General features: G+C 36.6%; 3 protein-coding genes across 3 annotated transcripts; 2 read left to right on the top strand and 1 right to left on the bottom strand.

Moving 5' to 3' along the window:
* Positions 1–12: 12 nt before the first annotated feature.
* On the top strand, positions 13–27,555 carry LOC120635620. The gene is made up of 20 exons (XM_039906648.1): positions 13–217; positions 1,143–1,399; positions 2,688–2,800; positions 4,177–4,368; positions 5,603–5,770; positions 6,830–7,039; positions 7,612–8,012; positions 8,490–8,818; positions 9,436–9,580; positions 10,446–10,595; positions 12,356–12,604; positions 13,256–13,480; positions 20,348–20,527; positions 21,340–21,472; positions 23,294–23,385; positions 23,703–23,839; positions 24,530–24,687; positions 25,075–25,205; positions 26,656–26,766; positions 26,936–27,555. Exons 1-20 carry the CDS (start codon positions 185–187, stop codon positions 27,071–27,073), a joined length of 3,552 nt encoding a protein of 1,183 aa, XP_039762582.1. The 5' UTR covers positions 13–184; the 3' UTR covers positions 27,074–27,555.
* Positions 15,131–16,927, top strand: LOC120635635. The gene is made up of 2 exons (XM_039906674.1): positions 15,131–15,610; positions 16,394–16,927. The coding sequence occupies exons 1-2, from the start codon at positions 15,260–15,262 to the stop codon at positions 16,871–16,873; spliced, it is 831 nt and encodes a 276-aa protein (XP_039762608.1). The 5' UTR covers positions 15,131–15,259; the 3' UTR covers positions 16,874–16,927.
* Positions 17,031–19,102, bottom strand: LOC120635627. Its single transcript, XM_039906661.1, has 2 exons — positions 18,486–19,102; positions 17,031–17,820 (listed from the first exon to the last, which is right to left on the bottom strand). Exons 1-2 carry the CDS (start codon positions 18,930–18,932, stop codon positions 17,080–17,082), a joined length of 1,188 nt encoding a protein of 395 aa, XP_039762595.1. The 5' UTR covers positions 18,933–19,102; the 3' UTR covers positions 17,031–17,079.

Here is a 27,555-nt window from a genome sequence, read left to right as displayed (position 1 = left end):
GATCTGTGGGAATTGGGATTGGTGGTGAATCTGTGCTTTAGATTTTGTTTTTCGTAGGCGTCGTTTTCAGATTTGTGGAAAGTTAATAAATAACAATAAATACCCTGGACTTTTTATACTTACTGCAGAATTATCACTACGCATGGATATTCCCATGTGGAAATCTGAGTATTTTTAGATTACAATGAAGTTGAAAAAAGTGAAAACTGACATAGAGGTATTTACAGTGTTTTTAAAATTTGTTATTCGACTAAAAACCGGTATCTGCCTTAGAAATTAGTTTTAAACTAGGCTATGGACATAACTTAAAGGCAGGGTTTCGAACGCAAATCCAAATGCTGATTGAGAATGTTATCTTATCAATGTATAAATAAATAAATAAATGGAAAAACTATTATACTCTTTGTATCTTTCAAAATGCAAATTTTATTGTTAGATATTAATATCTGCACCTAAATAAACTTATTATCTACATAATATCGAGATCTACATAAAGAAACAAATGCATAAATTTAAGAATAATTATGACAAATCTCAAACAACATATATTTGTTTTTTTCATTCTGTTATTAGATTATAAGTGTTTGCCTAGTGGCAGTATTGTAATCAATTCATTAACATTTTCTGTAGTAACACCTTTATTTAGCTAAGTAGCGAAACATATACAGTGTCTATATATGTAATAATTGAATTGCCCACTTTGTGTAACTTTTGTAGTGCTGAACGAATAACATTAAGGTGATGGATGTTTTTTGATATTTTTTTAAAGAGCTATTCGCCTATGCTGCTTTGTTCAAGATGCAAGCTTAAATTCAACTTATTGCTACGTTATATAAATACTTTTTTAACTTAATTAGATGAATTCCAAAACTATATAAATACTGCTATATAGTAGGACGATTTATATACTACTACAATTTTTTTTCCTTGTCCAGTGTCCTTTTAGCCAAAAATTAAGTAAAGGTTGCTTAGTTGGGCTATAATGGCACAACAAACATACAAACACAGTTTTGCATTTATAATATTAGTTAGGACACTAAAAATGGAATGTGACATTGCCTCTTTCCAAATACATCCTATTAAAATATGGAATACATAGTATAATGAATGACAGCAATGATGAAGGATAATCAATTCTTTAGGAGGCAGCACCACCCGCTCCTCAGGCAGAAATAATAGAGGCAGATTTATACAAGCGCTCATACTTTGGTCCTGACGTCCCAACCCTCGAGCTAGAATGCTGGGAAGAGGAACTGTCAGAAGCGCAACTACAAGCATACAAGCATGCAGGTGATGAGTACAACAACATACAGAACAAACTGGATGTTATGGTAAAAGATACCGGGGGACAAGTTGTTTATAATGGGAACCAGTTTACAGCCTATCAGCTTCTTGGCAAGTGAGTATAGATTATACTTTCTAGTTACTGTTAGTTTGTTGTACAGAGTTAAGGCAAGTTTTGACCAAAGCAGGAGAGCAGCTAGTACTGCCTACCTACTGCAGCAGGGCTAGCACGGGCGGGAGATAAAAATTATATCCATTATAATATAATTTGGTGGGGAATATTATTTGGTTATTATTTCTACTTGTGCACCATTGCTCTGAGAGTTTTATTAAAAAAAATATATGCCGTCATTATTTCCCTCAGGGATATAATTAACGAGTCCATCTGCTAAATCACGAGAACATGGAATAGGAGAAGTTTTCCGTTTTTCGTTTATTAATACACATATATTATTTGGATATTATTTCCACTTGTGCACCAGTGCTCTGAAAGTAGATAAAGCTGTGGGAGAAGGCAAATTTATATCCTTTCCCCGGGGAGATAATTGTCTCCTGCTTTTTGAGACAGCTCATCCTGAAGTATTACCACCATGTTTATTTCTGCCGTTAAGCAGCATTGTTGCAATACTGTGGTCCAGTCTGTAGGGTATGGGTGCCAGTGTAATTGCAGGCACATTATGCTTAACGCCTCAGCCTGATGGACGCAAGGCGGCAAGTTACAGGACCTCAGTCCATCAGCTTGGTCTGTCAATTAGTACTATAAAAAAATATAAGAAAAACTAGTGACCCGCCCCAGCTTTGCATAGGATAACATTCATGGTATATCAATATTATCTATCTCATTAGGTTAAGCTAGCATGTGCAATGTAAGCGCTCAAAAACATGTTTGTTACACAAGACACACACATTACGTATCATTAAATTTCTTTGCTGTTCTCTACTATTATAGTACTTCTTAATGACAAGGTTGCTTGGAAGCATCCGTCTCCGCTTTCATCTCTCACAAGATAGAAAAATGAATGTTAAAATATAAAATGTAAATTTTTGATGTTGGAAAAGAGCAACTGCTGAGTTTCTTGCCGGCTTCTTCTCGGTAGAATCTGCCTTCCGAACCGGTGGTAGAGTCACTACACACGGACAGACTTGACGTTTCAAAAGTGCTTGTATTAGGCCTACTTGAAATAAATGAATTTTGAATTTTGAAAGTACTATTAACTATGTATCAATCTTCATCATGAATCACTCTTATCTGTTGCTGATAACTGCATTCAAATCTGTTGCAAAGTTTAAATGATCTACGCGTACAAAAATTTGGGTCGACTTTGCTTCATACTATGTAAAGATACCAATATTTCATTTCCTCTTTTACTTTTTTAAATATAATTCAAATTGCAAATTTCTAGGCAACCAGTGCTCAAAGATTTGGAAAGACAAAGTGCAGATATCATCAGATCACGATCACGCTCTCTTTCTGTAGTCAAGGAAGTTAAAGAAAATACAAGAAGCAAAAGAGGAGGTATGTTTTATATGAATATGGCATAAACAGACAGGTTATTTGATAAGGTGGTATTATCTTCTTCTGATGGTGGAGTGGATTTGTTTATTGTTTTTAATGATGTACTGGGAAATTCCTACAGCCTACTTTGGCAGCATTGATTTGCTTCAATGTAAGAGGCGTTGCTACCCGACTAGATAAAGAGAAAATATTTAAATAAAGTTTGAAAAATCCAAAAGTGCAAGCCTCAAAATCTCATTTTTCACTAAAAAAAAGTACCTTAAACTTTTCACCGCATGCGGGCGCCGTGCTGGAGCGAGTCATCCTTTTTTTTTTAAATTATTATTATCATTTACTATCAGTGAATGACGTAGGTGGAATAAAAAGAAATATTTTCAACATTTTGCGCAATTCTCGACACAACAGTTCGCAAGCGTTGTGAAAAACCCAATTTTCATAAGAGTTAATTTTTTATAAATTGTAATTAAACAACAACAAATTACCCAGAGATTTTAAATAGCAAACAGCGCGTTGCGATTGTTAAGCTTTTAAAAAAACTTCGATTCGTTAATTTTTACGGTCGTGAGAGTGCCAGATCCATACAGAGAGACATCCGGACGACCTCAAATATTTTTGTAATTTAATTATTTTTTTACTTTAAACAAAATAATTGTTTTTTAAAAATATCAAATACGTTGTTTTTATTATATACATCATATGATGATGTATATTATAATATTATTATCCTATACGTGCAATGTGACAAAAATTGTCACTTTTAATTTCGAAAAGTCCTTGACTTTCATATAGCGGGAATAGAGCATCACCTCAACGCTTCACTTATGAGGCGTGCAATACTCTATTGTCGTTGCGGACTTTCCAGGCAAATCTCATCTGACCGTCTTAAAAAGTTCGACATGACTACTCTGAAGATTTACTTTTACTTATAAAATCATGCATTCAACCATAGATTCTCTCGTCTGCGTATCTCAATTATATATAAATATAAAATTTAAAAGCCGTAGGTCTAAAAAGACATTTACACTTGGTATTTTTAAGAATAAAACTTCATACTATTATTCTCTGATTAGATTGTGTCGCTTATTTTATGAGTTTGCAACTTCAAAGAATGTTTTTGATTATAGTTACCTAATTTTCTTTAACAATTTTATTAAAATTATGAATTAAAACCTATACTACTTCGTTCAGCATATATAGCGTCACGCAATTGTTAAAAAAAAACCTATTTTCCTTGCTGTTATTGAGACTTATACTTAGAATAGAAATTTCTGAGTTACAATGATAACTTATTTTAATTGACTAATAAATAAATTCCCATATTAAAACTTCTAACTCCATTTAAATTGCTAGTTGCATAATAATGTGCTACTATACAGGTCGTCCAAAGAGATACAACGAGAATGTTCGCGACTTGTCACCATCACCTGAAAGGATTAAGACTCCTGAGCCTCGCCACAAGAAGAAGAAGAAAGATAAAGAAAAGAAGAAAGAGGAGAAAATGAAAAAAGAAGACGAACCTAAGAAAAACGCGGACACCAAGACTAAGGACAAAACTTTGGCACCTTCTAGTAAGTTGTTTTTTTTTTAAAGTTTTAATATAACTTTTATACTATACAGTATTTAAATATTTTCTAGTCCAATGTCTTCCTTGGTAAGAAGTTTTATCTTTTTTAGTTTTTGTATTAAAAACAACAAAAAATTTATATTATAATAATGAAATAGATAGTTTGGTATACAAGAAGTAGGTATCAAATATGGGTATGGTGCGGCGGTTGTATCTATTCAATCGATTGTGGTTGTTTCATGCAACCGTAAAAGTATTCAACTATATACTTATTTTGTTATGTTATAAATTAGTATATGCAGAAATTAATATTACATAGTTTTATTAAAAAAATCAAAATTCAATTATTTCAAGTGGCCTTATGTCAGTCTGTTTGAAGTGATCCATCCCTCGGTCGGAAGGCAGATTCAGATTAAAAAGAGAAAAAGTCGGCAAGAAACTCAGCAGATTGGTGTTTTTCAAAATAATTTTATAGTTTAACAATCTTTAGATTATTATTTTTTTGTGAAGTTTAACAATAGTTATTTATGCAGCTGTTATAAAATATGGGGTATTAAAATATGAATGTGAGTTTATGATAATAGCATCACATGAGTGTTTTTATACCTAATTATCAAGTTGCAAGAAGACTATATACCCCCACAATATAAATCCTCTATAAAAGATTCTGAAATAGTTAGCGTACGGTAACATTAAAATAGTTTAATGTTGGCAGTTGTGACTATCTATTACTGAGTATATAGAAATAAACTAAGGATTAATGAAAGTATCATTTATTGTTGTATTAATTAATATTTTCCTGCAACAATAATTCCCCAATTTTTTGTTAACAAAACAATAAAAATATCGAAGAAAATTGGCGGGGATTTGAATAACTTCCTTTTTTTTTACAACGCGCGGTGTTCTGGTAGCATAACCAGCGTGAAAGACAATGTTCTTTTTTTAAATTTAAACTCATGTTATTTTTTTGAAATGTAACAGAAACCACGCGTCGAGCAGTAAGAATGTGGCTGTCTAGCGAGTAAACCCTTTGCGCAGAAGGGATAAAAAAAAAAAAACGATATTAGTACAACATTATATCGTCCGTTGGGATGATATTATGGCTTAGGTCATTGGGTGTTATAACTAAAACCAACTTATAAAATAAATATTTCATATCTTTTATAGAGGATTTAAGGCATGGGAGCAAACTCATTAACTACATTGAGGTTTTTATACAAACTGTTTCTTTCATACAGATGTGCACAGCGTAGTTACCAACGTGCGCCCCTCGGAAGCGACGGCCGTGGGTGGTTTGCTGACCGGTAGCGCCACCAAGGCCACGGCAATAGTCGACCTCACCAGAGAGGATCAAAGCAATAAGAATATTGCAGATTCGCGCGAAGTGTCCTTTAATAAATTACAAGGTATGTTATGTGTACCATCATTAACTTTATCTGTATGATTACTGGCTGTAAAAGCTGTGTATACATTCATCATCATCTTCATCAACGCATTACCGGCTCTCCTTCCAGAATGAAAAGGGGTAAAGACTTAGTCCACCACACTGGCCAAAGTGTGGATTGTGGGACTTACAGATGTTTGAGAACATTATGGAGAACTCTCGGGCATGCAGGTTTCCTCACGATGATTTCCTTAACCGTTAAAGCAACTGATATTAAGTTTTTCAAATGCACATGACTTGGTAATATAAAGAGGTGCGTGTCGGGGCCCCTAGAAATTCAATGCTGTTTTATATTTATTCTTCCTTTTGACAACCCTATTGAAGATAAAAGACCGACACGCACATAGTATTGACGCTACGCGTCGCGTACCCAATAAAGTGACAGAAGTCACTTGATTTTACGTTTGCATGTGATGTTAGGGCTGTATTAAATATCTTTCAGTAAAAACTATGGCAAAGGTTTACTCAAAACCTATTAGCGTTTCGGTTTCACAAGTACGTAAGTTTTTTTTTTTTCAATTATGTATTTGTATGTTTATATGTTTGTATATATGTATGGAATATATATTATATTTTTGTACATATCTTTAATATGTCATGTTTAATATGTACTATGTTTATTTTATGTTAATTTAGTTTAAATCCTAATATATCACTAATGTTTGTTGTACCACCTACTAATTTCGTATAGCATTTTCTTTTATGCCTTTAGTTGCCTGGAAGAGATCGCTATTTAGCGATAAGGCCGCCTAATTGTACGTTCTACCTTATTGTGCTGTTGTTTTTGTATCTCTGTAAATTTTCTCTGTGGTGTACATTAATTCATTCATAAGTCTCGAAAACAGTAAATAATTTACCTCTGAAACCTCTGAAGTATTATTCCGGTTTTCATTTGCACGTTATTTATATGCAGGTTTATTTTTACTTATGAATGATGATGATTGCGTTCAAATTATTGCATTCACATTTTTATGAACGTACATTAAATTTTCCGCACTTACCAGTTTTTTCTTGTCTGCAGGCAAAACATTCCCATCACTAGTGGTAGTTGCGCGTCCCTACCTGCGATCGAAGGAGGCCCCTCCGCCGTCCGACCGCGCGGCTCTAGACGGCAAGGTGAAGTCGGTGCTCATACACACTCCCATGAAGTTCACGGAGTGGCTCATACAGCAAGGCCTCGTGCGCTCGGAGCAGTGGTGCGCCATACACGCCGGGAACAAGCTTAAACTGGGTGAGTCTTTCATGTGGGTCGCGGAAACTAGTACGAAATTGTGGTATTCCATATACCACGAGATAAGAGTGGTACAGCAGGGCTTCGCTCGCTCGGAGGTGCTATATACACGCCGGGAAAAAGTGAGTTAGTCGCAGCAAGCCTTAAATTGTGGTGTTCAATTGTAACCAGACATCATATGTTTTTTTTAATAATAATTACTAAATAATTATACTACGTCAATACACACATCGCCATCTAGCCCCAAAGTAGCGTAGATGAGGTATGGGTACTAAGGTATTAGGAAGCTGATAAATATTTTTAGGAATATACTTTACATAAATACTTATTATATACAAAATAAACACTCAGACACTGAAAAACATTCTACACATAACTAAAACATTTATGTGAATCGAACCCACGGCATTTAAGTTAGTCCTTTACCTATTTAAAAGCAAAGTAGGAAAATTATAGCAATACTAAATTCAGTTATCTATCTGGAGGTTTGTTATAAAGCTTATTTAAACTAAATTGTTTAATTATTAGGGTAGCTGGAGCGGTACCAAAACTCGTGCATATTTTATTTCCAGGCATGTACTCCGACGTATCGAAGTTCCCATACTCGGGCGGCTACGTATGGATATCCGAATGCTGTCCAACTCGTTTCGTATCCGTTTTCTCCAGTTCAATATTCGAAGGCGCCACTTTCCCGCCCAGCGTCATCCTAAAACTTGTATACCACTGGGCGTGCCAAACTAACGTGCAGAACGTTGTGCAATGGGTCAAAGTTGACAATCTGTATGTGAAGGGTCTTTTTACGTGGTTAAGAGCCGTTTGCACGTCCGCCATACACAATCATATGGGACTGTTGGGAGGTTCGGGGAAGAAGATCGAGGTTGGGGTTATCTCGCTGGGCACTACGAGCCATGATGGCACGCAGAGGCAAGTTAAAGTTGAGGTGTTGGGCGTTTTGGACCCTGTTGAGAAAGTGGTAAGTATTACGACGAATGTATTATTTTTAACGCGTCGCATTAGGTCAGTAAATAGTCACCTAGACCTAAAATGTCTCCAAACTATACAAAGTTACTTCAATATCGCATGTAATACCAAATTATATTAAACAACCATACTTAAAATTTTAATATATAAGACAAATTCTTCGAGCAAATATTTTTAGTCTAGAGCCAAACCTTTTTATATAAAAATGCAATCGCATACAGCAATGCAAAAGCCTCTGATTATAAAATTTATATCTTAAAAAAAATCTTGTTTCTTTTCTCGTTTCATAAGAAAACATTTAAAGAGTTTACGGCTACTTAATCAGGTAACAAGGGGTCAACAAATGACGAATCTTGGTCTTCGATTGAAATAGTATTTTAAAAATACCTTAATAAAAAAATAATTAACAGTCAAGTCATTACATCTACATTTTGAGAAGTAGTAGAAATCTAGCTCTGAAATCTTTCAGATTCGTCTCCGCGCTGTTGAACCGTTAGCGGAATACGAGAAGAACTATAAGAAGCGTTTCCAGAAGATTCTCGAGCCCCTCACCGGTTGGGTCCATCCTTCGTCAGTTATTCTCACCGATTTGACCGTCGACAAAGGCACGCTGATTTCCATGGGTTTCAAGACCGTCCATCAGTCGTCGTCGCATTCGGACCAGCCAGCGAAGCACAGCAATGCTAATATAATGGAGTACTTAAGAAGGATTGTGCCTAGAATGTTCCAGAATACACTGTCGCTTCTCTCGAGGCAGATTATACAGCAGTTTTTGGATGAACTTGTATGGAGAGAAAAGTAAGAGTGTGTTTTTATTATTACTTTTAGAAGCTTGATTTAGTGTTTTTGCTCAAAAAAGGATAAGAAGACACACCACGGGTTCTTGTGATGATTTAAATTTTGCTAGCGCGTCGGCTTATGCAAAGTGCGCCATAAGAAGTGCCACTTAGTTAGCGTTAGAATCGTCTCTCCGGACATTCAAAACGTGACGACAATAGTCTTCTTCTTTTATTCCATTAAACGTTAGCCCTTGACTGCAATCTCACACGAGAGTAAGTGACGGTAGTCAGTTTCTACGCGACATCGCACTAAATCGCTTAGCGTCACACCTTCGTCGATAGGGTAACTAGCCACGGCCAAAGGACCGGACCACCGGACCGGACCAGAGAAAATTTAGAAATTATAAATTCCCAAATTGCCCCTTCCGGAAATCGAACCTCCAAAACCAACCTCCTTAAAACCACTGCGCCACGGAGGTTGTCAGAAATTTAGATGTATACCAAAATGCCATGTTCTCCCGAAAGCGATGCCGATTCTGTGAATTTAAATAGGATGCTATTGAACTTCAAAGCGCTCACCGTTGCCCCAGGGAGGTCGCCAATGTCCTAAACACTTCATAAGAATTACTTTCGCAGATTCGGCATATCCCCCGGGCAAGCATTCGACAACATAGTGTCCCATATCGCGGAACAAACCAAATTGGACGCGAAGGATCCCATTACTATCCGCCTTAACAAGATCGCCTCCAACCCGTTCAAGAGCTGGAAGTTTCCGAGTAAGGTGAGTTATATCAAGATATCTGGTACAAAAACATATTTATCTGTTGAAGATCCTTTATTAGCAAATGCCAAAACTAGTACATTACTGTAGCGGCCAACAAACTAGACATTCTTGGACTAACGTGTATATGTGGGTGCGCTCTTTTAATGGGTCGTTTTATAAATTCAAAAAAATCAAATAATAAATCAAAAAAAAAATATGATATTCGAGTGAGTGATATTCGAAAACGAAAGCTCAATAAAAAAAAATACAATGTTTTACATTTTTCTTTATATATACATAATAATATATATAATCAAATTTGTACTATACAGTGTGTCCAGCAGGGTGATTACGTATCTCGCGTTAGGCTGGCGACAGGCGTAAATCTTGCGATTAGATATATATATATATATATATATATATAGATATATATTATTATTAGATATAGATATATATATATTTATTTTTTATTTTTTCTTAATTTCATTTCTGTTAGGTGTACAATAAAGTGTATTTTCATTGCACTGCTGTCAAACGTAACTTTTCCATACCATAAATAAACAAAAGTGACGTTCGACAGCAATGATCGCAAGATTTACGCCTTTCGAGCTTTCGAATAGCTTTAGAATATGACTAAGATGGGATACACTGATAAGAATCTTATAAATTACAAAAAATATTCTTTTTTTTGACTATGTTTTGGAGATGCGCTCTTTTTTGCGGGGGTCGGCAATATATGCTATAAATAAAAAAAAGTTTTTGCATGAAAGCGTAACAAACTAACTTACATTGACATTGACATTGACATTTATAATATTAGTAGGAATAGGGATAGGGATATAATTGGTAAAATAGCTACAAAAGTTGTTTTCTTAATAATTAGAAAAGTAGCAAGACCGAAGAAGCACCGGAGCCGGAAGTTCGCGGTAAGCGCAGTAGAAAGAAGAAGGACCCTTCGCCGGCCCCGCCGCCGCCCCCCAAGAAGAGAAAGAAGGAGAAGACTACTTACCTGGACGAAGATGACGATGAAGAGGTAAATTATGAATGAATGAATGAGTATACTTTCATTGCACATCACAAAAAGAACATAAAAATAAAGAAAAGTATAACAAAACAACGTATACAATTTGGTGACCTTATCGCTTGATAGCGATTTCTTCCAGGCAACCAATGGCGAAGACAACAATTACAGAAAATAGATAGGTGGTGCATTATACCACTGCCCAAATAGAGTTTGATGTTTTCAGAGTTTATGTATTTTTATTTATTTATTTTATTTATTTAACTCTTCATTTGTACACCACAACAGAAGTAGAATACAAAAGGCAGCCTTATCGCTTAGTAGCGATCTCTGCCAGGCAACCTTTGTATTAGGACAAGATGAGCGAGAGCGGCAGGTGGTGTAAAATTATTATAAACCTACTTAGCTAAATACAAATACATAAACAAAATTGCACAAATAAAATAAATAAATATAAAATAATAAACTAATATATACTCAATCATACATAAATACTTATGAACATATAGATAGTAAAAATAAACATAATCAAGGTATAATAAATGTCGTCATTATTGTGCAAGATAATATGCTTACACCGCGTTTTTAAATGTTTCAAGCTATTTTGCCTCACGTATATTTAGTGGGAGCGCATTCCACAATTCAATAGCTTGCACTGTAAACGAGAGTTTCTAGAATTTCGTCTTGTGAAAAGGCATGTGAAGTGTCAGCATACGACATGATCTTAAATCAGCAGGCAATCCTACAAAATCAAATTTTATTATTTTATACAAAGCGCCGATTAGGTAGCGTTTGAGTCGTCTCTCAAGACATACATGACGTGACGATAATAGTCTCGTTTTTCTATTCCACTAAACGTTGGTCTTTGACTGCAGTCTCACTTGGTGGTTAATGACGGTAGTAATACACCTAATCAGTTTCTACGCGACATCGCACCAGAACACTAAAGTGGCACGCTTAACGGCACGTCTTTGTGGTAACAAGACACCAGACCAGACCAAAGGTTTATGGCTTTTTTTTATTCCACTACATATTAGCCTTTGACTGCAATCTCACCTGGTGGTAAGTGATGATGCAGTCTAAGATGGTAGCGGGCTAACCTGTTAGGGAGTATATCCGTTATATATTTAACACATACCCCCAATCGGTTTCTTCGCGACATTATCACGCTAAATCGCTCAGCGGCTCGTCTTTGTCGACGGGACCAGAGAAAATTCGGAAATAATAAATTCCCAAATCTTCCCTGCCGGAATCGAATCCGGGACCTCCATCTTAAAACCACTACGCTAGGAAGGTTCACAAAAATTACATGTATGCCAAACTTCCCGGTACTCCCAAAAGCGAAACCGATGCTGTCACCGCTAAAGGCTATTATAGATTCACATATATGATAGAAGCAGACGTTACTTTGCGGAAATCCATAATATATTATGAAAATTAACCTTAATTTGCTATACTCCGCGAACAGCAGGAGAATCTGTTTGGAGCATCTGTTTTGTGTTATTAATAATTTCTTCAATCCTTATACTCCACACCAAACAGATCTTCGGCAATGTACCATCTACGCACGTTTCTCTCCGAAACCGGAGAATATTCAGGAGATGTTGACTTTATAATGAATAATTGTTAAGTGCCTAACAATTATTAATTGTAAAGTCAACATCTAACGAAATTATAAATTACTCCATACAGATTCTCCTGCTGTTCGCGGAGTATAGCAAATTTAGCTTAATTTTCATAATCTCTAGACTCACGATAAATTATATTTTCAGGTACCTCTTGCACTGCGTCGTACAAAAATAAAGCAAGAGAAAACAAAAGTGGAGAAGGATCCGGAGCCGCCGGCGGCGCCGCGCGGGCGACGAAAGATCGTGCGCTCGTACGTCGATGACGACCTCGACGACATTCCGCTCAAGAACATCAAGAAGGAGATCAAACCGGAGGAGACCGTGTCGCTGGAGAGGTTCTACTACGGACAGACGAAAGAAAATGATGAGGACAATGTTGCCATTGCCGTTTTGGTGAGTGTAATGTAGGTGGTTTAATAATAAGCCATAGAGTCCGTCGTTTTATTGAGTGACAGTGAGTTATTTCATCGAAAATTAATTTGGAAATCCGACTTCGTATGCCTTTGAAATTAATAATAGTGCTAAAAAATAACTATCAAAAATATTTAATTTTACAGTATACCCCAGTTGAGAGAGGCCTTAAGCCTGTCATTCGACGGCCCTGCTTTCTGAGTCCAAGGCCGTGGGTTCGATTCCCACAACCGCAAAATGTTTTTGTGATGAACATAAATCACACAAACTGTCTGAACGTGTGTCTGAATACATTCAGATATTTATTTGATAGAATTTGTATGAATTGTTTGTTGTCGGCCGATTGGCGCAGTTCGCAGCGACCCTGCTTTCTGAGTCCAAGGCTTTGCGTTCGATTCCCACTACTGGTAAATGTTTGTGTAATGAGCATGAATGTTTTTCAGTGTCTGGGTGTTTATATGTATATTATATATATTATTCATAAAAAAATATTCATCAGTCATCTTAGTACCCATAACACTAACTACGTTTACTTTGGGACTAGATGGCGTATGTGTATATATATATATATATTTTATTTCTTTCGTTATCATATCCCCTATGTTGAAATAAAAATAATATTATTTCCCGTAGTGCCCCATCTGCGACGTGGAGTTCAACGAAAGCCTACTCCTCATGGAGCATATCTTTAAACACCTGGTGCCGCCGCCAGCGGGCGCCACCGAGGATGCTCCTCAGTGCCGCTACTGCCTCGTGCGATTCGCCACCGAGGCGGAGCTGACTACCCACTTAAACGGAACCCACCCTATCGGCACCAAGGCACCAGATCTGTTCACGTACGCGTGTCTCATTTGCGAGGTGAGTTTCAACAGTTAAACATCCAATTATTTTAATGTTTATTTATTTATTTACATATCCAGAGAATTCGTCTCCCCAAGCTGCATTTATAACACATAATTAAACAAAAAAAAAGTGTGTGCGTGAAACCTTTACGCCAGCAGCTGGCGTATAAGTCAAGAAGCGTAGAGTATATGACATAATTATAGTTACGACCAATACAAATTATTACACAGTACACGGATACTACACAGACGTCTGTTACGTCTTAAAAAAATCTGAGTTACTCCCTCTCTAGCGCCTAATGAAGTTTTACTTCAAAAAAAACTCCTTGAAATTAGCATCTATATATAAATCATATTTAATGTATATAATTAATTCAATTCTTTGTAACATTAATTTAATTTTTTTATGTTAAATTACATGTACGGGCTTCCCTCATGCGCCCTAATGTGACTTGTATACCCTATTTTAGCATTAAATATGCGTGCACAGTGAGGACATGTAAAGGTCCCGTCAACGTAGTTGTAGGTAATATTGGAGGGTGGCTTTGCTTTAAGATGGTCACGATAAGGATCATGTTCGTTCCTCCTTTTGTCTTCGAAGTAGCTGGTACTCTGCTGGACTAAATGCCTCCATTGCATTCGATTTACAGCCAGACATTCCCAATGCGCAATTATCAGTATATTATATGTATTTATGTATATTATTAATTAAAATATTCATCAGTCATCTTAGTGCCTTACGCATGCTACGCTTACGATGTGTGTTTTGTCGTAGTATATTTTTTTTTTGTTTTTTAATGTTTATTTAATGATTAAATTATTTTAATACCCAGAGAGACGAGACAGTTTCCCAATTCGTCTCTCTAAACTACATTTATAACATAAATTATAAATGTAGTTTAGATTATAAATGTATAAATGTAGTTTATATATACACACACTGAGTAAAAGTAACAATTTAAAAAACGCTAATATCTTCCTTTGCAACATTAATTAAATTTTGAAAAATTGTTAAATGAAGAAAAAGAAATACTTTATTGCCCACATATATTAAAATATACGTAAAATAAAGTATTAAACAAAATATTTTTTATTTTTTTTATTTATACACTTTATTTGTAAACTACAAATAGTAAAAAAAAAAAAACAATGCACACAACAAAAATAAACTTAAAAAGTAGGATACAAAGGGCGGCCTTATCGCTTAGTAGCGATCTCTTCCAGGCAACCTTAGGATTAGGAAAACCAAGGGAAACCGATTGGTGGGGTGTATTATTATTATATACATACTTACGAACAATTACACACTAATACTTATCAAGATTACACACATAAAATATTAATAATAATAAATATAAAAAAATAATAAACTAATATATACTAAAACATACTTAAATATGAGTAAGAGTTAATATAAAAATAAAGAGTTAATATATAATTAAGATAAAAATAAAATAGAACGATTAAGTAAAATTGTAGGCATGCAAAGGTGGCCTGATTGCCGCAAGCAACGTCTGGCAGTAAGGGTCAGCTGCAAGAGAACGGGATAGTGTAAATATACAGTACAGAAGTCATTTGTGGGATTGAGTATAAGCTTTTATAATATGATTCCTAATGGCGCATCCACACATGCCCGGCGGCACGGCCGGCGGCATGGCCGGCGGCCGGGCCGCCGGCCATGCCGCCGGCTCATGCATCTTTTACCTGCGGCACGCGCGGCTTTTGGTGCCGGCGGCAGTTTGCTTGCGGCTTCGATACGGAGTGGTAGTGTTGTCGTATTCATTTAAATAACAAAATGACAGAATTTAACTGGGATGATAGTGCTGTACTTTTATTAATAGAAAAGTATCAAGAAAATGAACTATTGTGGAACCCAAGGCATATGGATTTCAAGAATCGCAACAAAAGAAACGATGCTGTTAGGGATATTGCTTCTGTGTTCAACATAGCATCAACAGAAATTGAGAGAAAACTGAAGAATTTATCTAGCCATTATTTTCGAGAAAAACGCAAATTTGAAGAATCTAAAAGGAGTGGATCTGGACGGGATGATGTTCAATTGCCGAAATGGTTTGCTTATAAGGCGTTATCATTTCTTAATGACAAGAATGCACCGGTACCGACTCTGAACAGCCACACACCTAGTGTAAGTACCCATCAAATTCTTATAATTACCTAAGTAGACTAGTTGGTCGACCATAATAAATTTAAAATACATATTTCATTATGCAATATTTTCGTTAATAGGGGTAGGTACAAAGTTTTTGCTTCGCGTATTAATATTTTAGATACCTACTACCTACAACCCGGTAACAATACATAATACCACGGAGCGCGGGCGAGCATACTCTCGTTTTTGACCTTATGTAGTCGGCATAACACTTACCGAAAGCGAAGTATTCGGGAATAAGCGCTCGTGAAGAGTGTACAGGGTTACTGGTGAGACATTTGCAATACTTGAGGACGTGATATATGGCCAACTAGCTGATGCCCGCGACTTCGTTCGCGTGGATTAAGTTTTTAAAATCCCTTGGGAACTCTTTGATTTTCCGGGATAAAAAGTAGCCTATGTCACTCTCCAGGACCTTAACTATCCCCATGCAAAAAATCATGTCGATCCGTAGCTCTGTTGCGGCGTGATTCAAGGACAAACCAACAAACACACTTTCGCATTTATAATATTAGTATATATTAGTATGAAGTATGAAGTATGATATGTAAGATGAAAAAAAATATATAAAGAAATAATATCAATTATTTACTGAGTAAATGTAGCTTAAACTTACATAATTATTTGTATACACTATACATACATGTTATGTTTATAAGCTTGGTTTTTATTTAATATTTACATACTGATAGGATATATTCAAAATATAGTATTGAAGCTTGTTTGCAATTATTTATAAGATTTCCTTTTTATTTTCAGTCTTCTCAAGATAATATCACTCCCCAGACTACGCTACCTTCGACAAGGACTTCACGAAAGCGAAATATAGAGAGAGAACCTGAAGTTGATGAAGCTTTGCAATTACTGAGGGAGATCACGTCTAATGCAAGGCAACGCGATGATGCTGCTATATTTGCAGACTATATAAGTAGCAAGTTGAGGAAGATGGATCATTACACGATGTGTACAGTACAACATCAAATCCAGAATATTATCTATGAAGCAGAAATGAGAATGGGTTCGATGAATTTTGATACTAGTAATACTACTCAGCCTCTTCGTTATCAAAATGTTCGTCCAGGATACTTCACCGGCCAACCTACAACGTTAGCAATGTCACCGTCGCCCTCAACTTCGCGCTCTTACTCTGTTCAATCAGACTATGAAATGCAAAATAGCCCAGATGTCAATACAAGTGACAGTCTGTTACAAGTCTTGGAAAATAATTTAACCAAATAATTTAACCGAAAATAGTGTAATAGATTAAAATAAGGTTACATATTAAAATGACGAAAAACGCAATGCCTTTACTTAAAACTAAAATAAATGTTTATATTTTCGGTTAAATTATTTTATTTTAATAAAAGCTTAAAATTATTGATACATGTTTCTGATTCCTAAATAAAACAATTATTTGAATAATCATATTTTATTTCTTTCAAACATTATATTTGATATTGCCAAGGAAGCTGACCTTGTTCCGATAGAAAATAACATTTTAGCTCATTTCTAATTACACTTGGTTCTACATTTAGAGCGATCTGCGGTATATTTTGTTGCATTTCGTTCAAAACTCCATCAGTAGTTCTTTCATTTCTCTTCATAAAATTATGCAGATGCACACAAGCCATCACGACAATTTTTGCTTTCTCATTTTGTAAACCAATGCGTGAATGCAAAATTCTGAATTTATTAGATAAAATGCCAAACGCGTCTTCTACAACCATGCGCCCGCGACTAAGTCTATAATTAAAAACCCTCTCAGGTGATCCTTTTGCATGATATCCAGAAAACGGTTTTATTATATTCTGTGAGATGGGGAAAGCATCGTCACCGATGAAATAAAAAGGTACAGGTGTATTTCTCCCTTGTAATGGAATCGCTTGTGGCAGACTTAAAGTTCCATCTCGTATCATATCAAATAAAGTTGAATTTCGTAGAACTCCACCATCAGATATTCTGCCCTGACATCCAATGTCTACGTATAAAAAGTTATAATTGGCATCGATTAAAGCTAGCAAAACAATACTGAAATATGACTTATAATTAAAAAACTCAGAACCGCTATTAGTTGGACATAGTATACGTATATGTTTCCCATCGAGGGCACCTACGCAATTAGGTACATTCCATTTCTGCATGAAACTTCGAGCCACTGATAGCCATTCTCCATGTGTATTCGGCATCTGTAAAAAAAATTGTTTGTGATATTTGTGTGTTTAGTTCTAGTTATATGTATGTAAAATGTGTGTGAAGTTCCAGGTAGGGGAGAGTGGGTAACGGTGGATCAAGGGGTACAGTGGATCGAACGCGGCCTATATAATGCGCACATTTACACGATATAGCATTTTACGTTCTATTTTGTATTGCCCTTGACTCGCTACCGGGGTGCGACGGAAAAGTAAGTATGAAAGCAAAATATTTTGAAGTTTTAAAAATGTAATGCTGCAGTTTGTAAAAAGTATTTAATATGAATCAAAAGTCACATGGCGTCATCAGATATGACTATTTTTTTTAAAGAAAGGGAAATCCTTTCTTTAAAAAAATAGTCATATCTATAAACCTGAGAAAGGTAGCCCTAAGATTGCTATGGCAGTGTGTACCTTATTGATTTTGCTCAGGCTTTATTATAAAAACACATTCTAAAAGTGTTAAATTGTGGCAATATTTAGCTCTACAAAAAAGTTGATTCACTGTTACCCATTGCACTCTCCCCTACAGTATAAAATCAAATATTATAATTGTGTCTTGTACATGCCGTAACTGTGTGAATGTATGTGGTCTGTTTTGTTTTCTAATGTAGGTGTTCAGTTTCTAACTACCTAATGTGTTACGGATATTTTGTACTTACCCTTAAATAATTGGATAATGTAGACACCAAAGTTTGACAAACATCTAGAATTATTAAAGAAATAACTTGTGGAGACACTTTAAACAGTGTACCGAGTGAAAAATAAGAGTCTCCTGTAGCCAGGTATCTCAAAGTAATTGCTAGTCGATCGGAAGCTGACACAGCATTTCTCCAGCGGGTGTCAGTTTTTGATATCATGGGTCCAGTTAAATTCAGTAATATTTCAAATTCTTCACTAGAGATCCTTAGAAAAGTGTTAAATTTCGAACGAATATTTCTTCGGTTTATGTCGTCCCTTCTAAAATCTTCAAGTATCGGGGACACATTAGGCCTATTTCGAAGACTTGGTCTGACCCAATATCTTCGTTTGATTTTGCGGTTCTTTTTATGAATAATGACATACAACACTACACTTGCGATACACGCAACTATATCATAGTCCAACATCTTTCGATTCTACGTACACGACTAATTTCAACGAAAGTCACAACACTACTGCGTAAATTGCAACCGCGACTGCAGGCCGCCGGTAAAGCCGGCGGCAAAGTCAGCGGCAAGGCGGTCTGAAAGTCGGCGGCAAACCCGGCGGCATAAGCCGGCGGCATGTGTGGATGCGCCATAAGGAAATTTTGGACCTACCAATACATAAGTGTAAAGAATATGTTCATCATCATCGGCTCCCCTTTCATCTCTCACAAGATAGAAAAATGAATGTTAAAATGTAAAATGTAAATTTTTGATGTTGGAAAAGAGCAACTGCTAAGTTTCTTGCCGGCTTCTTCTCGGTAGAATCTGCCTTCCGAACCGGTGGTAGAGTCAGTACAAACAGACAGACTTGACGTTTCAAAAGTGCTTATGAATTATAGTGGACCCCCGGTAGTCCGACAAACATTTTGCAGGGCAGTGTCGAACTATCGAATTCGTCGGATTATAGAGTACTGCGTAAGACCCCCTATAGTCCGGATTTTTTTACAAAAGAGTACCTTGTAATCCGACAAATTACAGATCCAATGATAAGATTCTTTATACATACACATTATATATACATATGTACATATATGTACTCTGAAATACTAATTATACTTCATTATGTATGTCAAATAATAATCAAAAACTATGAATCAATTATGTAGTTTAAGAAGCATGCAAATATTCATCAATTTTTTTGACGTGACAACGTCTTATAAATTGGTTTGCCGGGTGACACTTCAAGAAACTGCGTTACGCTCCGCTCACGTTATGCGCTCACAATGAGAGCGAGTGAGAGGCACGCGCCCGCCTAAGAGCGAGAGAGACAGACATAAAAAGTGAAAGGCACGCGTCCCTTTGTAGTAAACGCTGTTTCATTGTACGCAAATGTATTGCAAGTTATTGCATGTATATTTGTATATAAATACGTATGTATGTGTAAAGGTAAAAATAAAATTTTGTTAATATGAAATTCAGTGCGAGATTCTTTGTATAAATTAATGTTTTAAATATAATTCTTTGTATAAATAAATGTTTTAAATTGTTACTATTATTTCATCCTTCTTCCTACTATACGAATGAATATTCACATTAAAATTATTTTACCACTCAAAGTCTTTGTCACGTAAAACTTTCGCCCGTATACCGACTTTACAGGCAACCAATTTTTTTTTTGTTTAACAGTTTAACGGATAACAGGGGGCACCGGATTAGACAGGGGCCGGACTACCGGGGGTCCACTGTATATATTCGAAAATATATAGACATACAAAAACATAAATATAAATTTTAATCAAAAGAGAATTAAAAAAAATAGATTACTCAAGTAGATTTCTCATCTTAAGATTTCCAACAATGTTATCGGTGTATATTAACACACATATGTTTCACAGGTGCGTTTCGCGGCAGTGCTGACCTTGGCGTCGCACATGCAGAAAACGCACGCGCCGCGCGAGCTGCCGTACGCGTGCGGCGCCTGCGCGTACCGCAGTTCCGCACACCGCGCCACGCTGGACCACCAGCGCGCGTGCCACCGCCGCGCCACCGCACTCAGCTGTCCGCACTGCTTCAAGGTCAGTCTCAGTGGATAGAAATAGGCGTTACCTTTTGTCGCGCATTAGTCTAATACTTAGGAACTTGATAATTCGGTGGAACGGCGAGCCAGGGGAATTATAGGAGACAAATCGATGACACAGGTGAAAATACTTATTTAGTAAACACATTATAAGGATTCATATGTGAGCAAATTCCTCATAATGGTAGCCTGGAAGAAATCACTATAAGTGATAAGGCCGCCTTTGTTACGCAAATTTAATTGTACCTTTGTTGTTTTCGTCTTTTTATTTATTTTTTTCTTGTGTGCAATAAAGTATTTTTGATTGATAGATTGATTGATCGAAAGTTTTATTATAACGCATTATTAGTATCTCATTATCGGATCACCAAGTTTCACGGGGCATTATAATTTGAGATTGTTGTACAATTGAATCAATTTAATCGCCGGAATGAGCCAGCAGACTTTGACAATTGAAAGTGTTCAATGTCAAATTTTTTTTTTTGAAAATTAAAATGTCCACTGTAGAAAACTTCAGGGTGTCAGTTATTTGCGACGGTGTGCGCGCGAATCGTAAAAATTTACTCTCATCTCTTTTTCCCTAACGCCAAATAAAATATTTACAACTTTGAAAAAAAAAAAAGTGAGCTGGCGGACAATGTATTCCCCTCTCACTCGGTTTCGCGACTACCTTCATCTTGTTAAAATCGTGTAACCATCATCATATAATTTCACTCCCATAATTTTTCCTAACGCCGCTAAGGAAGTATAACTTCGAAAAAGAAAGGGTTCGGATAACATAAATCCCGTAAAACCTACGTAAACCTACAGGTGATCCCGATCTACGAAGATGGTGATGAGCTAACATCCAACGTTCTGCTGTACGTGGATCATCTCAAACAACACCAAGACAAGGAGCTTGAGGTCAAATGCAACCGTTGTGTCCTGAAGTTTGTACATCTTGGTATGTTATTTTTTTTTTTAATTTTCAACCCGGTTAGCCCTTGACTGCAATCTCACCTGTCGGTAAATGATGATGCAGACTAAGATATTAGAGGGCTAACCTTTAGGGAGTATCGCAGTCATACTCCTAATCGGATTTTAAGCGACATCGCACCGGAACACTAAATCGCTTAGTGGCACGTCTATGTCGTTACGGTGGTAACTAGCCACGGCCAAAACCTCCCATCAGGCAAAAACTCTTCACTATTTCAATTTTATAAATTTAAAATGCATATGCAACATGTAACAGAATTACGAAATAATATTGAAGTGTGTATAAGTGTATTTCATAAGGAATCCCCCTGTAAAAATATAAAATCAAAAGCAGCATATTTTTTTTTCTCCATACTTTCGAATTCAAAACATTCCATGTGTTTACTTTTGACAACCCTGTTGAAGATAAAAGACCCACTCGCGCATAGTAGGTACCTAATAAAGTGACAGCAGTCACACGATTATTATTATATTCATATGATTTCTTTCAGTAAAAACTATGGCAGTGGTTTACCAAAAACTATTAGATTTTCTGTTTCAGAGATAGTACATAATGTAAGGTACATTACAAAGCCTGTAGCCTAAAGTATTGTTTCGGTTTTCATTTACACGTAGAATTTTATTTTTCACACTTTACAACTTTTATAGTTCTTTTTTTCATGTAAACTTTTACGTACTCGCGTGATAGTAGGTAAAAATAATAAATAATGTAGGCACGGACTATTTACTGGTATATATTGAATCATAGTACTTAGTTACAAGTAGTCATAACACTATGACAACGAGAGGTGGACAGACGACATTGAGCGCTTCGCAGGTAGCCGCTGGATCCAAGCGGCACAGAACCGTAGAATCTCGAACTCCCTACAAAGGCCTATGTCCAGCAGTGGACGTCTATTTGTTGTTGTGATGATAATGAGTGTTATGAAGTCAAAATAGTGACATAAAGTACAGAGGTTTAGATTAATCTTATATAGTAACAATATTGGGATTGTGTTAAATTCCATCGCGAATGTATTGATACAAAATCAATGCTAACAATGATTTCCTTACAAGCTAAGCACCTTTAACATACATATATTTTAGCTCGGGCTTGCCAAACAAACTTTTATTCGCTGTACTACACCATATTACATATACCCCGACCTACGGCGTTGCATCGCCCGCCCGTTTTATTACATTGTTTTAGCTTTATTTTTTTCTTGCTTTTTTCTTTTATGCTCGGCTCCTACTTTATATTTTAGTGCACCTGTGTTTGCGCACACACTTGTGTACAATAATATCTCCCGCGTCGTTAGAATTTCTCAAACAACAAAGTGGAGAAGTTTTAATTTAATGAAACACATCCAAATAATGTAAATGGCTACTACGCTGGCTTAATTTAAAAGATAATTTTATTTTTATTTCATAATTGTTTTGATATGATTTTGGGTGTTTGTGCCTCAAGTACATCGCAATAAGAAAGTCCAATTTTTGACAGCTTCGTCACCACTAGATAAACAATAGATGTCGGAAAAGACGCGACAAAAGGCGTCTAACTCGTCTTAAGCTGCCGGCGACTTTGTAGTCGGTGGTTTAGACGTCTGCTTAACATAACGTTACAAGTAGGCACGTAATCAGAAAATTTTAATTTCGCTACAAGTCGTTGGAAACAAACGGGAGTTTGCGCCCATGGGATTTTCATAAAAAAGCCGCCGACCCCAAGCCCCCAAGCTGTTTCTGCGTGTTGGCTGCTGTGTATGCTCATCTTAATGTTGACATGGATAACGGAATATTTGTGTTCTTTTAGGACAACTCAAAGAGCACCAGATTCGCGATCACAACAGCGTGGAAGACGCTATTCCTTTGTGCTCCGAAGAACATCTGATTAACCAGCCTAAGGTAAACAATATTTTTTTTCATAGACTTAGATAATATGCAAGACCATATTTATAAAAAAAAATAAAGATGTTTTATTTAAATGAGATCAAATAGTTTGTTAGTAAGAAACACAAAAACAAAATATCCTAACAATCCTAATAAGGATGGAAGGAACAATTTGACGGCTGCATTCTGAGTCAAAGGTCGTGGGTTCGATTCTCATAAATGAAAAATATTTGTATGATGGACATTAATGTTTTTCAGTGTCTGTGTGTTTTTCTGTCTATTACATTTTATCATTCATTTTTCATATGTAAATGTGACATGTGTTGTTACAGAATAAGGCTCGCCCACCAGTGAAGGACTCCGCAAATCACAACATCAGTGAGACGTACGAAGGGCTGACACTAGTGCTGCCCAGCGGCGCCCTCTGCCGCGAGTGCGACACGCCCCTCGATGGCGACAAACATTTCCTGTGAGTGTTTTATGTTAATATTGAAATTATACTCGTTTAAATTTCTGCTCCAATATAATATGTCTACCATTTTCCATAAGACATAAGAAGATATTATTATGAGTATAGAATTTGTAAAATCTTTGATTGTGAATATTAGAAACTGTAGTATCCTACGAAAATTGCAACATCTACCTATGTTGCTGCTATATCCCCTTTTAAGCGATATAATTAACGTATCAACCTGGTAAATGTTTATCCCCGTTTATTATAGCACATATATTATTTTTATATGCCATTTTGCGCCAAGATTGATACAAGCTGTGGGAGAAGTTAAATTTGTATTCTTTCCCCGGGTAGATAATTGTCTCCTGCCCATGCTACGTGCTGGCGATATAAAGCGCGACTCGCTGGCAGTGTACATAAAATAGCAAAAATCCTCCTACTATACGAGCTATATATCAAGTTAAGGATAGGCAGTGCTTTTGTGCATGTATGAAGTGCACGCCACTGGTCGCTGGACACAAGCGCCAGAAAACCGTGGAGTTCAGAACTTCCTACATAAGACCCATGTCGGTTGGACGTCTATCAGTTTATATGATGATGTAATCATTTTAGTGCATCTTGTGGATTGAGTCGTTTCTTCTATATATAACTTTCAATTGTACTTGAAAACAAAAATTAAGTATTAAAAATAATTTATTTTTTCAGGGGCCGCACAGCCTGCAGTAAGTGTTGCTTCGCCACGTCGTGCTACCGCGGCATGCTGCGTCATAGCGGCTACTGCGCGGGCCCGCACTCCCTTGAGACGGCGGCGCGGCGGGCGCACACCCGCCTCTACTGCGTGTGCGGATACGCCACAGACATCGGTACGTGTGAAGTTATAATTATTGTTTAGCGCGTAAAGTGACACCATCTCATAAACATAACTCGTATGTGTAGTGGGCGTCTATTCATTGCGCGGGGTTGGGGGGGGTGGGGGGGGGGCGTCAATGAAATTACGTGAGACGTTTGGGAGCGTCCATTATATTACGAAAGGTGGGCGTCATTCATTACGCGGGATTTTAAGAAGGGGGGGGAGGTTTCCTATATTACGTGAGGCGATTTGGAGCGTCCATTCATTACGCACGCTATTAGGGAGCGTCTATTAAGTACGGTTATGTTTGTAAGATAAGACATGAAAAATTAAGCCACGTTATTGATCTAAGGTCCCAAACGGATGATACGTGCGTGATTAAATCCCATCGTTATGGCAGGTACGGACATGCTGTCTCACTTGCTCGTGACGGGGCACTCGAGCGCCTACTCGTCTGAAGAGGACGCGCGCACAAACACCGTGGGAGTCGAGCCCTTCGCCAACAAGACCCCAGATGAAAACGTTGAACCTGTAAGTTATAATTTATTTTATTTCTAGCAATTACTCTAGCCTTAATACCAGCGAACGAAAAAAAATATAGAAGCATAAATATTGCTCATGATAATCGCTAACGAAAACATAGCCTCGGTGGGAGTGGCTTATGAAGTGTGCCCCGCATGCGTTGAGTTCGCTAGTCGCAATGCAGACGGATAAACCGTGGGCCAATCACAGCTGGTCCCGTGCTGCATGACATACAGCAGAACCAATCATGTTTTTTGCGATTAAATTCAAGGTGCGCGTCAACGATGCGAAAGAGAAAGCTATGTTTTTTTACGTTCGCTGCTTACCGCAGACGATTTCTGTTAAGAAAAATATTCATCAGTCTCGGTGAACGGGTCTCGTTCAACAATGAGAAGGGTTTAAGGCCGTAGTCCATCATGCTGGTCCAGTACGGATTGGTGGACTCTACACAAGGTGTGTAGCGTTTATTATGGAGAACTTTCTATGCCAAATAGTGCTATAGTTTATAGAAGAGTAAGCAGTTGATTCTCAGTTTTGCGAACTAAATATTAAAAAAAAAAAAAAAAAAAAAAAAGAAGAGGCATGCCGGTTTTCTTACGATGTTTCCCTTCACCGTCGAAGCAAGTGGTATTTTAATTGCTTAAACGCACTTAACACAGAAAAGACAGTGGTGTGTGCTGAGATTCGAACTTGTCGAAAGTGAAGTCGAAGTCCTCGCCGCTTTATAGGGCTAACTTGTAGACTGAACCACAAATTTTGATACTTTCAAACATTTTTCAATGTTGTGAGCACTGATAGCTATGTTTTTGTTAATTATTACCACCGCCGTCTCATATAAGCAAGTTTAAATTTCAAAAATAAAATGGATAATTCTTTTTAATTATTTTTTTTCTTGTAGTACTATACTTAAATAATAGGTGATACAGATTAATACTTATACCTAAATTTTTCCCTGTCGTTTGTTGGTTATAACATTGTTATAAACCAAACAAATAAATTGTGTACTAAAAAGGAGGCGGAGGGATGTTTTTGCGATGAACTTGCAAAGCAGTAGTAGTTTCTTGTGATAGAGCTCGTCGTGAGTACTACGGCAATGTTTTTTTTCTGCCATCAAGCTTTATTGCTGTGTTACGCCCTTTAGGGCGGGGTTTCTTTTGCACCTACATGCACGCCTCAAGTTAATGGATACAGGGACTTTTAGGACGTGTTCCTTCCATGCCCTAAATGTAAACGGAGGAGAGAGGGGACCCTGAGACACAGGTTTTATTTTAAAACTTACTTCAGAAATTTATTGTTAAAATATTAGTCATTTTACACTTTTGTAAAATGACTAATATTTTAACAATAAATTTCATTTCATGCCCTGTGAAGAGTTACTCTTTTTATAGCCGATAGTTTTCCACCATGTGCATGGTCCGCTAATTATTAATATTTAAAAAAAATTATGGTTTCCGTCCAGGTTGTGGAGAGTTTGCCGGCAGCCATAGCTGATTATGCGCCCCCCTCGGTTATTAACACGAATTTGTCACTGGATGACCTCGCGCCTCCTTCGGTGCTACAATCCGATCAGGTAATAAAAAGAGTTCAATCATTTAAAAAAAATATCCTGCGTCGAAAAAATAAAATAAGACTGTGCAGTGTCAATTCTGTTATACTAACATCTCTCTCTTTTTTTTTTAGTAGTAATAATTTGATGTGTTGAAGAAACTTATGTAACTTATTATGTTACATTCTTGCAGCATGATCAGGAGCTGCTAAAGGACACATACGACCGCCCGCTGGCTACACCCCGGCATGAAGAACCACACTACACCTTGGGAGACTTCGAACCACTCCCACAAGAGCCACCCCCGCAGCCGGACTTTGAACAACTCTGATTCAAACTAGGATAAGCTGTTTTGTCAGGTAGTTCTCAAGTGACTGTAAATTTACAACTTTGATTACAACAGGCATAGGCCAAGGAATATAAAAAATATATAATTAGATTTTGCTTAGTGAGAGTAACCTGTTTACAACTATGTTAAATATTGTTAAGTTTCTGTATGACAAAGCTTAGACCATAGGAATGTATGAAATTGCTTCCAATTCCATTCTGATTTACTTAAAAGAACATTGTTTATATGTGAAGACCAAGCTTTTTATTAGGTGTAATACATAATTGGGTCCCAAAACAGATTCATGACAAGCAATCTTAATTTTACTATAGCAACAGTCAGCACTTATTTATGATGATTTCAGTTATATGTATTTAATTGGTTTCTCTTTGGGGATGGGTACAGCATTATTTTATTTTTTTGATAATAAAAGGTTTTTTCTTATCAATATTGAATTGTATGTGAAGTAAAAAAAGAAAGTAATT

The sequence above is a fragment of the Pararge aegeria genome, chromosome 3, assembly GCF_905163445.1.
Source record: "Pararge aegeria chromosome 3, ilParAegt1.1, whole genome shotgun sequence".
In the NCBI taxonomy this organism is placed as follows: Eukaryota; Metazoa; Arthropoda; class Insecta; order Lepidoptera; family Nymphalidae; genus Pararge; species Pararge aegeria.
This window is presented reverse-complemented; position numbering and strand designations above follow the sequence as displayed.

Coding starts and splice junctions, on each gene's coding strand:
- LOC120635620 (XM_039906648.1), top strand. CDS start 185: ATGAAGTTGAAAAAAGTGAAAACTGACATAGAG. Junction 13,481..20,347: donor ACGCGTGTCTCATTTGCGAG/GTGAGTTTCAAC, acceptor TATGTTTCACAG/GTGCGTTTCGCGGCAGTGCT. Junction 26,767..26,935: donor CGGTGCTACAATCCGATCAG/GTAATAAAAAGA, acceptor ACATTCTTGCAG/CATGATCAGGAGCTGCTAAA.
- LOC120635635 (XM_039906674.1), top strand. CDS start 15,260: ATGACAGAATTTAACTGGGATGATAGTGCTGTACTTTTATTAATAGAA. Junction 15,611..16,393: donor TGAACAGCCACACACCTAGT/GTAAGTACCCAT, acceptor TTTTATTTTCAG/TCTTCTCAAGATAATATCAC.
- LOC120635627 (XM_039906661.1), bottom strand. CDS start 18,932: ATGTTGGACTATGATATAGTTGCGTGTATCGCAAGTGTAGTGTTGTAT. Junction 17,821..18,485: donor CATTATCCAATTATTTAAGG/GTAAGTACAAAA, acceptor TTTTTTTTACAG/ATGCCGAATACACATGGAGA.